General features: G+C 39.9%; 1 protein-coding gene across 3 annotated transcripts in view; it reads left to right on the plus strand.

Annotated features, from left to right (window-relative positions):
* The first annotated feature begins 428 nt into the window (after window positions 1–428).
* FBXW11 (F-box and WD repeat domain containing 11) overlaps window positions 429–16,234 on the plus strand; it is a 123,555-nt gene continuing 107,749 nt past the window's right edge. Inside the window, exon 1 of one of the 3 annotated variants that reach the window (XM_008572370.1) lies at window positions 429–611. In XM_008572370.1, coding sequence (XP_008570592.1) covers window positions 567–611 — 45 coding nt within the window. In that variant the 5' untranslated portion in view covers window positions 429–566. Of the gene's footprint in view, window positions 612–9,595; window positions 9,694–16,234 lie in introns of those variants that run through there. The other 2 variants (XM_008572371.1, XM_008572369.1) reach the window with 2 other exon arrangements.

Raw genomic sequence — 16,234 nt, forward strand, 5'->3', positions numbered from 1 at the left:
CGCTACCTAGGCGTCGAATGGGCACTGCGGTCACCAACCGCGCATGTGCGGAAATCGGTAGCACAGGCAGGATCCCTGACAAGTGAGGAGTTGCCTCTGAGTTTCCGTCCCGGTCTGGGCAGCCTTGAGCTGCCAGGAAGTCAGGAGAAACTGGCCGGAAAAAGAACTGCGCGCAGGGCTTCCTGGGACATGTAGTCATGGCGCTCACGAGGCCGTACTCCTCGGAGCGAGCCCTCGTTCTTCAGGTCTGCACCGCCCGCATTCACAGTCCAGTGCTCCTTTCAGCTCGGAACTCAGCTCCGGGCTGCCGGGAGAGATCGGCCCGGTGTCGGCTTCACTTTCCCACAACGCCCTGCGGGGCCCGCGGCGCCTGCCGGGAGCTGTAGTCCCCGCTCTGCGTACTGCGTCCGCCGAGGGGGAGGGCGGAGCTGCCGGCGGCCCGGGCGGGCTGGCAGCTACAGTGGGTGCGATAGCTGCCTCCGCCTCTGCTGCCTCCGCCGTCGCCTCCTCCGCCCGGGCCGTTCACTGCTGCGCGGGGAGAGCGAGGCGGGGCCGCCGGGGCCGCCATGGAGCCCGACTCGGTGATTGAGGACAAGACCATCGAGCTCATGGTGAGTGCGGCCCGCTGGACCGTCTGTTCTTCCGTCCGTCCGGCCCCGGGTGGGCCTGCCCACATCAACGCCCGGCGCGAGGCCAGCTCTGGCCCTGCCCCGCCGATTCGGCCCAGACCTGGGCCCCCACCTTCCCTGACCTCGGGCCCGGCATAGTTCCTCCGGATCCCCCGAGATCTCAGGCCGGCCCTAGCCCGACCCCTTCCGTGCCCCTTGGTTGTCCCCCTTCCTTCTGTCCTGTCTCCGGGCCTGTCTCTCGGACGACCTTCGCTCGTTTATTCTGTAGCTTTAGGTTGCACTTGCTCTAGCATCTCATTCTTCTTTTAAACGGGAATTTTTTTTCCTTCTGTATTTCTTCGGCCCAGGCCCGCACCGAGCTTGCAAGCCCCACTCGGGCCGAATGAGGTGGTGGTGGGAGGGGGAACGGAGGAGATCGTTCAGGGCGCCTCGGCCTCCGCGTCCTAAGAGGGGGTCTTAGCACCCTCTCCCCAACCTAGGGCTGTGCGCATGCCAGAATAGGCCCTGTGGGGCTGGGGGGTGCGGAGCTCTTGGGTTTGAGGCTCTGACGGATAGGGGGGCCTTTTTTCCCGGGCCCCTGTGGTGTCCGGCTTTTCGGACAAAGGGTTTCGTACCCAGCCGAGAGGGATGTTTGCATAGCAAGGCCCCAGGTACTCTGGATTCCATCCCCGAGGAAAGGGAAACTGTAACTTCATGTCTTCCAGAGCTGCTGTGGGAAATTAGGGAGGAGGGGAGAGGAGGTCGTCCTCATCATTGCTGCCAATTCTCTCTTCTCAGGGAAAAAAACAAAACAAAAACTAAGGGGAATCCTTCGCCCCTGAGGATGCGATCATTCTGCTAGAAACCACTGGTAGCCAGGCCAGACTCAGTGGTGGTCCGCGGGCTTTCCCCACCCCCTTCCGCCTTAGGATTTGGAGCTAGAAGGGGTTTTTAGAAACAGGACCTTGAGAGAGTGGCTAGTAGAAGTGAAGAATTTGCTAACTGGTAAATGATTTGGTAGAAGAAATAAAATATGGCAGATATTACCTGCCAGTTTGAACATTAGAGAAATCAAACTGGGCTCTGGGGAGTGGGGAGGAGGAAGTCATTGCCTCAGCAAATGGACATGCCTAGGGTTTCTTCCTGTGGAAACCTTGACAGTTTCTTTGTATCTCTCCTACCACAGTAACAACTTCTCCCCTAGGGTTGAGAGGAAAGGTGGAAGAATCTACTTAACCCAGCGAAATGTTTTCCTAGCCAGATTTTCTCCAGTGTGAAAATGTTTATTGAGTCAGTGATTCCACTGAGTAGGGTTGGTGACATAAGAGCCACTTCCCCCATTTAATGCTATAAATAATAAATGGTGACACTGAAAGTCTTTTGGATAGCTGCATGGTTTCTCTGGATGATGTTATCTGGGGAGTTGAGATGCATGTTTTAAAAATGGAAGTACACTAGCATAAATACGGAGGCAGCTTAATATTTGCTGTCGTTTGCATACTTCACAGAACTGGTCTTCTCCAGCATTCTTGAAAACTAGAAAAAAAAAAAAAAAAAAAAAACAAAACCAACTCTAGTAGTTTCTAGTTTTTGTGTGTATGTGTGCATGTGTGGTTATTCTTTAAGGGATAATGTCACTTGTGGGTTTTATTTGACCTTCATTTACTGAGTAATTTTTCCTTTTCAACATGATTTATCAAAGTGTTGTAGTCAAGTGTTTGATATTCTGCAACTTTTGGAGTGAGTTATTTTGGTAAAATGTCTTAATTGGAATTACATATATTACATATGCTTGAGGATATACAGCACATGTATTTACAACAGGAGGAGTACTTCATATCGAAAAATTGTTAAGTTGGTACCTCTTTGAAATTGGCTGTTCTGAGCTCCTTTCATTTCCATTTATTTAAATGAATAATTAAAATGTCATTATTTTCAAAAGAATTAAAAGAAATACAGTATAACCCAAGTCAGTGTTTTGAGTGTATGGTAAAAAAAAAAAAAAAAAAATCTTTGGCCTGAATTTACTGGCTTCTTATGCTCATAACTTAAAAAGTTTTGATTTTACATGATAGTACTAGTTTTTGATCTGAAAAGAGAGTTTAGTCTTTTAAGGACATTCTAGACTGGGATTTAAACGGGGATTCTTAGGAAATTTAATAGAGTTTAGTAGATATGATCAATTTTAAAATGGCTTTTCATTTAAGGATATTTGTATTTCCTGAATGGGATATTAGTTAAGACTTTTAAACAACCCTTCTTATGAACATATGTGTATTTATTTTAGTATAGTAGATAGCTTAAACTTATAGTAGGGGCTTAAACTGATTGAATAAACCCGGGATCAAATGTAAGAATGATAATGCCTTAAAGTCTAATTGCATGTGGCTTTCTATATTCACTGCATTTAGATTACAGTTTCCAGAACTAGGCTAAAAATATTTTTTTACATTGGTTTCAAAATAACATGATTGGAGGAGGGGAAGGGGTTAAACTGATGGTATTTTGAAAGCCTAAAGCATGAAATATTTTTAGATTTTTGTGAGTCAGCTTCAATACTCAAATATTTGTGCTGCCTGTACCAGTTCGGTTCTTAATGGTTAACAAGATAACTTTCAGTTTGTATTCCAGCGTATGCTATGTTAAAAAGAGGAAACAGACTCCTTGGTTATCTCTATTTCTTGATCTTCATCCCTCTACTTTTTTTGATTTTGATTCTTCTTTTTTTCTTGTACTTTTGATGAAGGAAGTGAAACCGATAGCAGAAGAATTAAATCTCCAAAATATAACTCCTACTCCTGACTGAGGCCTGAGTCCACAAAAGGTGCTTTTTTCCAGTGACCTACTGCATAGAATTCAGACTTTAATAAAGTCTGTAAACTCTTGATTGAGACAACTGAATTTATTTATTTAGGCTGCTATCCGGTAAGGGGATCTGAACCTGTGACCTTGGTGTTGTAAGGCTGTGCTCTAATCAACTGAGCTAACTGCCAGCCCTGAGACAACTGAATTGCAGATGGTTAATAACTTAACCATGAAATGACTTTTTTTTTTTTAAAGGTGACCAGTAAGGGGATCTTAACCCTTGGCTTGGTGTCAGCACCATGCTCAGCCAGTGAGCAAACCGGCCATCCCTATATAGGACCTGAGCCTGTGGCCTTGGTGTTATCAGCACTGCACTCTCCCAAGTGAGCCATGGGCTGGCCCTAACCATGAAATGACTTTCATGGCCTTTATTGGCCCCAGTACTGTCCCTAATTTCTGGGCCTGTTTTTTAAACTTCTGACTTTGTTGAAATCAGCTTTATTATGTGATGCAAAAAAAGTAGTAATCCATTTTGCAAATACACAAAGTTTGTCAGGCTATGTCTAGTTCTGTGGACTTCATTAGAAAGAATGGAAACTATGTTATGAATCACATGATATTTATTAACTTGAGTTGGGGATATGAGTTGATGTTCAGGCACTCATCACTAGAAAGCACTCATAAGAGCCGCTGATTAGAAGAGAAAGATGGTTAGTCCTCTCTATTAAAAGATAGCAGAAATTGATGTTAAAACTTTAGGAAAGATAATCCTGCCCCTTCTATGGGTGTGAGTGAATCTCCTCCCCCTCTTTACACAATGAATGGACAATTTATACTCTCCTGTTAGCTGTGGAATGATTCTGCTCATTGCTAAATGACCATGAGTCATTTCCCTTCCATCTTCTTTCTCTCGCTCTCTTTTTTGTTTGTTTTGTTTGTTTGTTTGTTTTTCTTTGGGTGGCTGGCTGGATCTGAACCCTGGTCTTTGGGATTACCAACACCAACTGAGCTAACCAGCCAGCCCCCGTCTCATCTCTTAAGTGGCTATATTATTTGTTGAATGAAGTAATATATGTTAAAATATATTGGTCCTCGTTAAGGTATGATAGAAACGCTATTTTTAAAGCTATTGAAGTACAGGTAGGCCACAGAGATGAAAGAAACCGATAATTGAAGTTACTGGATATTTTTTTCTTTTGGGTTTTTTTTTTCCCCTTCCTGTCATTGACTTTCTAAGTGGGATTGTTTAATGATTCCATCAAGAAGTTGGGTCTTACTTTGTCACCATCACTTACCTTCATGTACTTCTAGTGGTGTGCTCACTTACCCAATGCAGATTAAATAGACACAGGTTTCAGTAGGATCCAAATGAATGAACTACATATATATTTATAGACCTAGTTTACCTGCCTAAAGAGGCTGTGGCTCAATATATCAGTTTTTGCCCCTGATTTTGCAGTAGGTTAGATGTTTCAGATTTGACAAGGATAAACATGTTCCTGCACACAAGTCTTGGCACTTTCGGCCCCTGACTGCTGTAGGCTATATATGTCCTACAAACAGAGAGCTAGCCCAGGAGAATGACTAGGCCATTACATAGATTCATAGAACAACACATATATCCCTTTGAGCAGTATTGTTTGAGCCTGTGAATTCTAGAAATGAAATTTTCTGTTCAGTGGGATCTCTGGGATCCTGGGTTCCATTTTGTGATATTTGCACTTTGGGGGAAAGAAAGCATTTCAAGTCGAATTCCAGACTCTTCTTTGGATTCGTTTCCTTTCTGGCTTTTCCTCCCACTTCCTTCATTTATTCTGTATTCCAGCCAAAGCATGGAGGCCCATGGTCCTCCAAATTCTGCTCAAAGTTTCCTTTGTCAGCATTGATATGAACTGACCTAAGCCTATTTATTGAAGGCTACTGATATTTACCAAAAGGACCTTAATAATCGGCTCTCTGGGCAAATTGGCTTAGGTCACATCTCAGCAATCTTCTCTTCCGCCTATGCTGATAAAGTCCTATCCACCCTTAAAACACAATAGATGCCATCTCTTTTGATGTCATTTTACATTATGGTGGCAGTTACCATCTTTTTTTGTTTGTTTTTTGGTCTGTAACACTGCTTACATGATAATCATTGTTAAATGAATGAATTCTGGCACTTCGTAGTTATCTTGTAGCACTTAACATATTCCAGGCTTGTGTTATAGTTACCTGTTTGTGTCCCCTATTAAATGATAAACTCCTCATGAGGAGGGATGGGGCCTTATTCATCTTTCTATGACATAGCTCCTTCATACACACAGTGCCTTCTTTGTTGTACGTGTTTAGTAAATGTTGAGTTGAATTTTCCTGGTGATTGTTTTCATGCATTATTGCCTTCTGCCTTTATCTTAACCATCCTCTTTTCTGGAAATTTTCACCTACATTACTAATTCTCACAATAATCTGTTTCTAACTTTTATGGGACTTATCATACCTTCCTGTATATTATAAAAATTTGTGGTTGTGTCTAAACTCCCCTTCCAGAGGTTGTATCAGATTATCCTTTTACTTGTTCACGGTTCTTAGCACATAAATGCTCAATAGATATTTATTGATTTGAACAAATGTTAGTTTTTGTTTTTTAATTCGGTGAAATCTGTTAAGATTTTCTTTTCATAACTTAAGACAAAGGGGGAGATGAACAGAGGAGAAAGACTGGTGAGGGGGAAGAGGAAAGTGATGTGTGGCACACAGGACGTCCATAGACATTTTAACCATTATTTACAGAGAGTGGTTGTTAGTAAAGAATTGAGGAAACCAAATTCCTTTTATGTCTGTTGGTGTGAATTTGACAAACAGTTGGTAAATTCTAGGGATTCTGTGACTTAGAAAAGCATGATTTTAGTAAAAAGGGCATGGGCTTTAGAGTGAAACACCTGAGTTTGTATCCCAGCTCTCACTTCCTAACTGTGTGATCTTAAGAAAGGCAGCCTTTCTGTGATATGTTTTATCTGTAAAAATAAGAAAACTTAGGTACTGCTCCAAGTTGTTGGGAGAATTATATGAGAGACTTTGCAGAGGCTTGCTTTTCAGCAAGTACTGGCTGTACTAACTTTCGCCACAAATACAGGGACCATATTTTGTAATGCAAAATCAAGGCAGATGATATGGACAAGGTTTTAATTTTTAACCCTGAGTTACACATGTATTTATTTGTAAAACTTTACAAAGCCCTAACATGCCGTTGCTTTTAGCCATACATTTAGTGAGCCATCTCTGGGGGAAACGATACTGTTACAATTACTAAGAACTACCAATTGGCATAATTAGACCTGTGCTCTCACTACAGAAAGAAGCCACCCAGCCCTGTTTTAGGTATCCTGGTAGAAAAAAACTGGTGATTAGTTTATATTAACACTGAGCATTGTGATTTATGTTTGATCAGTTTAGTTTATTTATTTACTTACTTACTTTTGGCAGCTGGCCAATGTGGGGATCCTAACCCTGACCTTGGTGTTATAACACTGTGCTCTTAGCAACTGAGCTAACCAGCCAGCCTTGATCAGTTTAGTTTAGACTGGGAAATTATGGTTTTTGAATTCTTATTATTGTTTTAGCAGAGCTGATGATTTAACAAAATTAGCAGTGAGTACCATACAAGATTTCCTCCTGAGTTGTATTATTGTTCATTTAATTAGTTGACAATGGGGGAAAAAAACCTGTTGGTCAAGAATGTGCTGGTATACCCTTGGTTAAGTTTCTGCTGATCACAGTTGCTTAACAGGAAGTCTGTCTTTGTAGGCAAATGAGAGACAGACCAGGAAGACCTGACAATCCAGTAGGGTGTCTAACCTGGATCTTACTGTTTTAACAAAACTCAGATTGCAGAGTTCTGTAATGTCAGCAGGAAGCAGTTTTAGGAAATTCCGTCTCAGGGTTATTTAGTAATGAAGATCTTCACAGAATGGAAAGCTGTAAAGTAGAGACAGTGGGATATTAACATGAAAATGGGGGCGGGGGGAAAAGAAAGTCTCTGTGGGTAGAGAGGTGTGCAAATCTAAGTATAATGAATGTAGGAAACTATTCTCTAGTAGAAAGCCTCTGATGCAGAGAAGAAAAAGATTAAGTGAGGGCTCTACTATTGAGAAAAAAGAACTTTAGTAATTTTTAATTTTTATTTTTTGAGTTAAATTGAGAATATTTAACTAGTTTTGAGTACTAATAATAAAGTATAATTTGGTTCTCTAAAATGACCACTGGAGAGACTCAGAAAGGGCTGCGTACAGGAAGAACTCAGTCCTGACACTCCTTGTGTGGCTTCTGTTAATCTTTGTATTTCTAGCATAAGTCCTGGCACCAATTAGGCATATAAGAATTTTTTTTTTTTTTTTGAAGGGAAGGGAGAAAAATTAACTCACTAATACAGGGAAAAGACCTGAGGATTCAACAGGTCCAGAGATGGGTCTGTTAGTTGAATTGTTGTGGTTGTGTTTTGCTATAACTTGTTTTGCATTTTGGATATAATAGTAGGTTATACTTTGAAAACGTAGTAGTATATTGCTTTACAGTTAGCTGCTAGCCATAGCTTACTAGCTACTTTTATCAAAATTGCGTTTCCAGTTTATACTTAGACTCAAGAGTAATATCACTTAAAAGGACAAACTTGAACACTCATTATTTGCTTGGGATTTTACTTATGTGATCTCTTTTAAGTTGTGGGTATTTCAATATTTCTATCTGATCATAATAGTGAGGTTAATCATAGGCTGGTATTTTAGTCACTTTGATTACTTTGCTTACAATGTGAAAAATCAGAACATCTTTATTTATTACCTGTGAACTATTAACAGATCTTGGAATTTAAAAATTACTTGGGTTCAGTTGGATTTGAGATTTTTTGCCACAGATATCTTTGCTGTTGAACACAAAAACTACCTGAGCACCCGTTGTAATATGTTTTAACATTGATATTGTGGGCCTTAGAATTGCATGGCTCTTTGTTAATGAAATGCTTTTTTAAATGACATAATCTGAAGAGTTAATTCTTTCAGGATGGCTCAACTGGTTCAGCTAGGCTGAATATTTTCTCTTCTGTATTTTTGTAGTTTCCATTCCTATGTTAATTAACTTAGGACTTTTGAGAGTAAAGCTTGGTTTCTTCTCCTGTCCCAGCAATCATGGCCTTTCTGATCCTTGGACTTGGGAGGCATCCTTTCACTTACTCTGTGAAAAGGGCATAGGCTCTACCACTTAGTAGATGTGGACTTCGGGCAAGTTATTTCTTTCTACTCATCTTTTTTTGAGAATTAAATATGCATAGTTAACGTAAAGGGCTTGGCCCATTAATAGCCCTTCAGTGGAGGTAGGTATTATTACATTTTGGCAATAGTGTGGCAATTGAGGAAGTAGCAAATTTATGTTCAAGTAAGTTCACAGTCTTTTAAGTTTTTATCTGTATCATCCTGTTGAATGCCTTTTTCTGTCTCCTGTATAGCTTGTTTAGAATTTGCAGTCTAATGGAAAAGTTGATATGGTAGAAAAAGGGTGTTGATGTAATATGGACTGGGCTTAATATTTAAAGGTGTAAAGGTAAATTGTTTATTAGTGTTCTTTATTATTTTTCCTAGTTTACCTGATGACTGGCCATTGTAGGGGATTGGGCTTTATTGAATCAGAAATTCACTCTTTAATTAAATCATGTGTTTTAAAATGTCCTATATTTCGGCTGAGGGTTGAGAATTTGGGTAATGTGTAGATTTGATGTCTTAGCTGACAAACTATGTAATGGTGGAGAAGCTGTTTTAGAAAATGGATGAGCAAGTTCATTGTAGCTGAATGGTCTGGGATAGTTTATGTGGATGATAGGGCAAGTTTTTAGCTGCTGTCATTGGAAATTGCATGCTATTTATCATGAGTAAATATTAACATTAGGGGTGTTTGTTTCGTATCCTTCTCTCAACACAGAGAAATAGTGTCGTAGACCTTTAATGCCAAATAGCTGACTCAGGGGTTATTACTTATTTTCTGTGCCTCAGATCCACCTTTCCATTGACCCTTCCTTCCATTTTTTGGTGGCTGTCCTTTGCCGCTGGTGCCATGGTGGGTGTATGGATTGCTTTCTGTCTTTCAACAGTTACCGAAGTGCATGTTTGGGATTTTGTTGAAGAAAGCTGGATACGGTAAACGGAAAGAATCTTGGAAGATGCTTGACTGCTGTCTTTTCTCAGACTAGTCTGAAAGGGAATACCCCCATTCATTCTGGATTGGTGGATCTGAAGTACAAAATATTTTCCAGGTAAGCAATTACCCTGTATTGTTTTGTTTTCTGGAACTCAGCTCGCTGAAAGAAACTTTAAAAATCTTTATCTCTTTTTTCCATTAGTAGGGAAAGGAAGAACTATTAGATATTTGTGCTCAGTGTTATGTTTGGGTGTGTATCAGTGAACGTATGTGTGGTAGAATTGCTAGTAAAAACTTTTAGTTAAAAAAGTGCAGCTATTTTTATTATTGGCCCAAATAGTTTTTAGTCATAGTCTAATAGGAAATACAGTAAACAGAAAAATTTTGTTTGGGTAATAGCTTGTAAAATGTGGAAAACAAATGGTAATTTTGAGGCATTATCTCACATGATTTATAGTATTAATGCCTGGTCAAAATATTTTTTGTAGTAACCATGTGAAGCAGTAGTGGTCTTTTATTCTTAGGACACTTGGAGGGTCTTAGAAAGGTTTACTAACCGAAGCAACTGTTTATTGAGAGCATCTGCTAAGTGCCTACTGTTGTAGGCACTTTACATATATTTCTTATTTAATTGGCATAGTGCTTCACCTGCATTTTACAGCTAGTGAAATGGAGCTCATAAGCATTAAGTGTAAGTTTCTTAGTGTCATATAGCTAGTAAATGGCAAAGCCAAGCCTTAAACTTGGGTATGTGTGTTCCCAAAGCTCTGGCTCTTTCCATATTACTACATTTGCTGAAGTTTGTACAACTTCTGGAGTTTCAAATTGCTATCTGCAAGAGCAAGTCATGATTTTTCTACAGCGGGTTTTCACTCGAAGAATGCATGCTGGGTCATTGTTTAGCATGATGTTTTAATCATATCTGGTGCTCTGCTTGCTTACTGAAAATTCGGATGATCTTCAGTCAGTTCAAGTGAGCATAATGGTAACTTAGGGTATACAGGAGAAGCAATGCATTTAAATGTCAAACGTACTTTATATAGGGAAGTATCATTTGGTCTAGTGAACTCAAACCTGTATCTTCTCAGTTCCTCCTTAGTATTTATTGGTTATTTAAATAACTCAGTAGCTCATTATATAGACTTCTTTTGACCTGTGATTTGTCAGCCTTACAAGTAAAACATTGTCTGGCAGCTCTCTTGAAAACATGCCTTTTTTTGGTATTTAATGTTCTCTCCAGATAACCCACTCCCTTTAATCTTAAAAAAATTTCTTTTTAGCATAGACTGATACTCTACCTTTGTGATCGTGGTTAGTATAATTCATTTACCTTTACTAATATTTCAACCATGTGAGCATTTTTCACACTTGTCATCTGAAGGGCTCTTTAGGATGGTGGTGGTAGTAGTAGTACTAGTAGAAATAATAGCAGTTAACACTTACTGAGCATTTATTCTGTATTGAGCATGATTCTAGACAGTTTATATGTACAAACTCATTTTATGTTCTTAGTAACATGATGAGGTAGGTACCATTATTTCCACTTTACTGATGAGGAAACTAAAGGTTAGGGTAGTTAAATAACATGCTCAAGTTTATACATCTTATAAGAGATGAAGATAATGTATAAACCCAGGAGGTCTGGCTTCAGAGAATGTGCTTCTAACCTCTGTGCTATACAACCTCTAGTTTAGAGTATCTTCCAGTTATAAATAAAGGGGCAGAAATCCTGGAGACTAAACCTTATACGAGAGTACTTCAGCAAGTTCATGGAGGGCTGGCCAGTTAGCTTAGTTGGTTAGAGTGCAGTGTTATAACACCAAGGTGGATTCGGATCCCCATACTGGCCAGCAGCCAAATAAATGAATGAATAAATAAATTAGTGTTTTTTTTTTTTTTTTTTTTTTTTTGTCTTTTGTCTTTTTTCCGTGTCCGGCAACGGATCGCAACCCTCAGTGTTGCCCCCGTACCGGACCGGGGACCGGCAACGGGATTGCAAACCTCGGTGTTGCTCCCGCGCCTCGCTCAGCCAGTGAGCGGGAGCCGGTCTGTATGTGGGATCCGAACCCTCGGGCGGGAGCGCCGCCGCGCTTCCCAAGCGGTGCACTATCCAGTGCGCCACCGGGCCGGCCCCTCGCGTTGTTTTTTTAAAAAGAAAAAGTTTATGGAAAGATTCATATTATCTTTTTTTTTTTTTTTTTTTTTTTTTTTTGTCTTTTGTCTTTTTTCCGTGTCCGGCAACGGATCGCAACCCTCAGTGTTGCCCCCGTACCGGACCGGGGACCGGCAACGGGATTGCAAACCTCGGTGTTGCTCCCGCGCCTCGCTCAGCCAGTGAGCGGGAGCCGGTCTGTATGTGGGATCCGAACCCTCGGGCGGGAGCGCCGCCGCGCTTCCCAAGCGGTGCACTATCCAGTGCGCCACCGGGCCGGCCCCTAGTGTTGTTTTTTTAAAAAGAAAAAGTTTATGGAAAGATTCATATTATCTTTTAATTCTATTTTTCCATGAGCTTTTTGAAGTACCCTCGTATGTTCTGTTTACAAGACATTGCAAAAGGAAAGGAAACAATTGTTGAATATGTATTCCTTACCTCCTGTAGAAAACACTCTACCTCTCAGGCCTGAGTTAGCCATCCAGGGCTATCTATATTAGGCTGTTTCCCAAGAGAACTCGCAGTTAGTTTGAGGTTATCTTTCAGAACTGTGCTGTTCAGTAGAACTTTCTGCAATGATTGAAATGTTCAATATCTGCGCTGTTCAGTATGGTAGCCACTAGCCACATTTGGCTATTTTGAAGTATGGCAGTGCAACTAAGTAACTGAATTTTCGATTTTACTTAATTTTAGTTAAGTTTACATTTAAATAGCCACATGTGTAGTTTTAGAATTTATTGTTATCCTAGGTCTGGTCCTTGGTTTAGTACTCTCAGAAATCTGATCTGATCAGCATGCTCAAAGAATCTCCTTATTCCAGGGTCAGACTAATGTTAACCAGCCTTACAATACTGATGTGTAAAACCAGAATTCTAATTTATTAATTTACAATGATATATGTGTGTTGGCATGAATATTGTATTCTTTTCTGATAGGCACATTTGCTTACTAGATCCTGATTAATATGCTGGCTTAATTTTTTTCAAATAAGAAATAAGAATCAGAGGGACTTGAAGACTCAAGCCAAATGACTGGATTATTCTCTTCATGTAGGTAAACTTTCCCTACCTGGTCAGATCATGGCCTCAAACAGGGAAGTAAGATATCTGATAAACTGGGACTGAAACAACCTTATACTTTAGGAGTGGTGGTTTTTACCTATGGCAAAACCTTTTCCTTCATCTTCTCTACTTGCTTTTGCTTCCTAAATTCTTTTCTGATTAATGCATTCATTTTTAGACAGGTTAGTACATTCAGCTTGAATGCACTCTTGTCTTATAGGTCTGGGAGGCTCTTTGTGTTCCTTAACGTTCCTCCATCACCGCTATAATCCACTTTGTGTTCCTTTTCAACCCTAAGAAGGCAGTTGAATTTTCCTTGCTTCCCTCTGGCCTCTTTTTACTGAAAGGCACATATTAGCCTATTTAATTTGGTAATAGTCTGTTGTAGAATAGGAACAATTCATAAGAATATGTACCATCAGGTACATTCTCTTATATCATATTTTTAGATGGAGCGCATTTTTAGCTCACTATATCATTATTTTGGGACGTGTTCTTCTGTTCTTGAAATAGAGTAACATAACTAAATTCGTATTTTAGGAAGTTAACTTTGGCAGGTGTGTGCAAGATGGATTGAAGAGACTAAAAGCAGGGGGATCAGTTTAGTCCGAGTGAGCAATGATGAAGGTGAACAGAAGCATTGACAATGGGAATGATGGGGATGGGATGGATTTGAGAGATGGAGGTGGTAGGATTGACTGAACTTGGAGATCGGTTACAGTAGTAGGAGAGAGAAGGAATATAGTAAGAATTTTAGATTTTTTGCCTTGGGCACCTGGATGGATGTTTGTTCTCTTCTCCCAGATAGGGAATTACTAGAGAAAAAGCAGCCTGGGGGAGGAGAAAAATGAGTTCAGTTTGGATTATAATGAATTTGAGTTGCTTGTGGGTGAATCATCTAAAAGGAGAAGTATCTAGAGGGGTATTGTTCTGGAGCTAACGAGAGAGTGCAGGGTTAGAGAGAAATATTTAGGAGTTTTTAGCCTCAGTGGTAGCTGATTTAGTAGTTATAAGATTACTCAGAGATTGAAGAATCTATATGTTGGTGTATGGGAATGCCAATCTAAAGAAATGGGCCACAGCTAAGGTCAGAACCTGAGATGATAAGTGATCTGACCAAGAGGTGTTACTCTCTTCTTTCCATCTTTTTTTTTTTGGTGGTGGGGGTCGGGGGTGGCTGGCCAGTTCGGGGATCCAAACCCTTAACCCTGGTGTTGTCCACATCACACGCTAACCACCTGAGCTGACCAGCCAGCCTCCTTTTCATCTTGATCTGGGAATTCCATTACAGCCAGATAGTACCTATTCCCAGTCAGTAATTAGCCCATTATGTTCGGGTTGTGATTTTCTCTTTCATTGCAACAGTTTAATGAGTTAGAGGCACAGTTTTTTTTTTTTTTTTTTTTTTTTTTTTAAAAAAGATAACCGGTAAGCGGATCTTAACCCTTGACTTGGTGTTGTCAGCATCATGCTCACCCAGTGAGCTAACCGGCCATCCCTATATAGGGACCAAACCCATGGCCTTGGTATTATCAGCACCACACTCTCCCGAATGAGCCACGGGCCAGCCCCAAGAGGCAGTTTTTTAAAAAACTCAGTTATGTACATTTACACAAATTCAGTTCTTTGCGTCTGGTGACAAAAACAAGAAAAAGAACCTAAACAGTTCTTTTTCAGAACCTAAGTAGTGAGGGTTCTGGATCAAGCATGAGATGGGAAATGGAAATCTGCTCTTTTAGCCTCAGTTCCTGAAAGCTTCTTATCTAGCTATGATGAGTAATATTTTAAAGATACACATTTTTAACAACACATAATGAGGCCTTAAATATAAGCCAACTATTTTATCTACTAGTCATTTGAAGAAATGTGAACTGTTGTAGTGCTGGAGTAAAAATTAGCTGTGTTGGAATTTTTGAGATGCTGTGTTGGTCTCCAGCATGGCATATCCTTAAGGGATTTTTAAGGCAAATTTTTATAATATGCTGTTTTCACCTTAGGTACTCACTTGAGACCCTAATTCTTAGGTGACCTGCAGCTCCTCTGTAATTGAATTTTGGTAATGAAAGCATGGTGACATGAAGAGTTCATTCTAGCTACAATCCATCAATACTTGACAATTTTAAAAAAACGAATTGTATCTATATCTATGGCATAAAATTCATAAGTTACAAAAGGGAGTATACAGCAAAAAAAAAAAAAAGTCTCCCATTCTCTCTAGCTCCAGCTACCCATACCCAACTACATTCTGGTGTAACCTTCCTATACATATATGTATGCTGTACACATTGTTCTGCACCTTGATAATTTCAATGTAAAGTATGACTTGGTCATCTTTTGTATCGTTTCCCAAAGAGCTCTCATATTTTTTGAGGAGATAATTTAAAAGATGCATGCTAATTGATTGTACAAATATGCTATAATTTGTGTAACCAGTCTGACTGATGTATACGTAGGTTATTTCCAGTCTTTTGCTATTACACATATGTCATTTCACACATGAAGGAATCTATCTTCAGGACAGATTCCTATGAGTAGGCATGCTGAATAGGTGCTTTTAAAAATCTGATAGACATTGCCACACTGCCCTCCAATCATATTGCAACAATTTATACTCTCACAGGCTTTGCATAAGAGTGCTCTTATTTCCTGACATTCTCACAGTGTTATATGGATTTTAAACTGATTGCTTTTTAAATTGTTCTCTTTTTTCTCTCTCTTAACTTTTTATTATGAAAGATATATTATTATGAAAAATGTCATATATTTGTGAAAAAATAGTACAACAAACACCTGTACACTCTTTTCACCCAGATTCAACAATTGTTAACATTTTGCCATATTCGGCTCATTTCTCTGCTACTCTCCTCTTGCCCTTCTCTTCCTTCTTCCTCTTTTCTCCGTCCTTCGCATCTTTCCTCCTTCCCTCTCTCTCTGTCCCCTGCCATACATACTCTTTTTTTTGTTGTTAAAGAATTTGAGGGCCGGCCTGTGGCTCACTCGGGAGAGTGTGGTGCTGATAACACCAAGGCCACGGGTTCGGATCCCATATAGGGATGGCCGGTTCGCTCACTAGCTGAGCATGGTGCTGACAACACCAAGCCAAGGGTTGAGATCCCCTTACCGGTCATCTTTAAAAAAAAAAAAAAAAAAAAAAAAAAGAATTTGAAAGTAAGTTGCAAACATCATATTTTAACTCCTAAATTTTTCAGTTTGTATCTCCTCAGAATAAGGATAGTCTCTCTCAAACCACTCATACACACCCTCACACACATATCTTTTTTTTTTAACCCTACTTGCAAGTTCTATGTATGTATCTATCTGTCTCCATAATATGAAGGTTCAAATCATATGAAGGTGGAAATCACGAACTTTTTGTACCTTCTTGTAACCACATATTATATATAATCACGTTTTATACATACGTATAACCATTATATGTTTTG

This window comes from Galeopterus variegatus, unplaced genomic scaffold, assembly GCF_000696425.1.
Source record: "Galeopterus variegatus unplaced genomic scaffold, G_variegatus-3.0.2 Scaffold776, whole genome shotgun sequence".
Taxonomy (NCBI): Eukaryota; Metazoa; Chordata; class Mammalia; order Dermoptera; family Cynocephalidae; genus Galeopterus; species Galeopterus variegatus.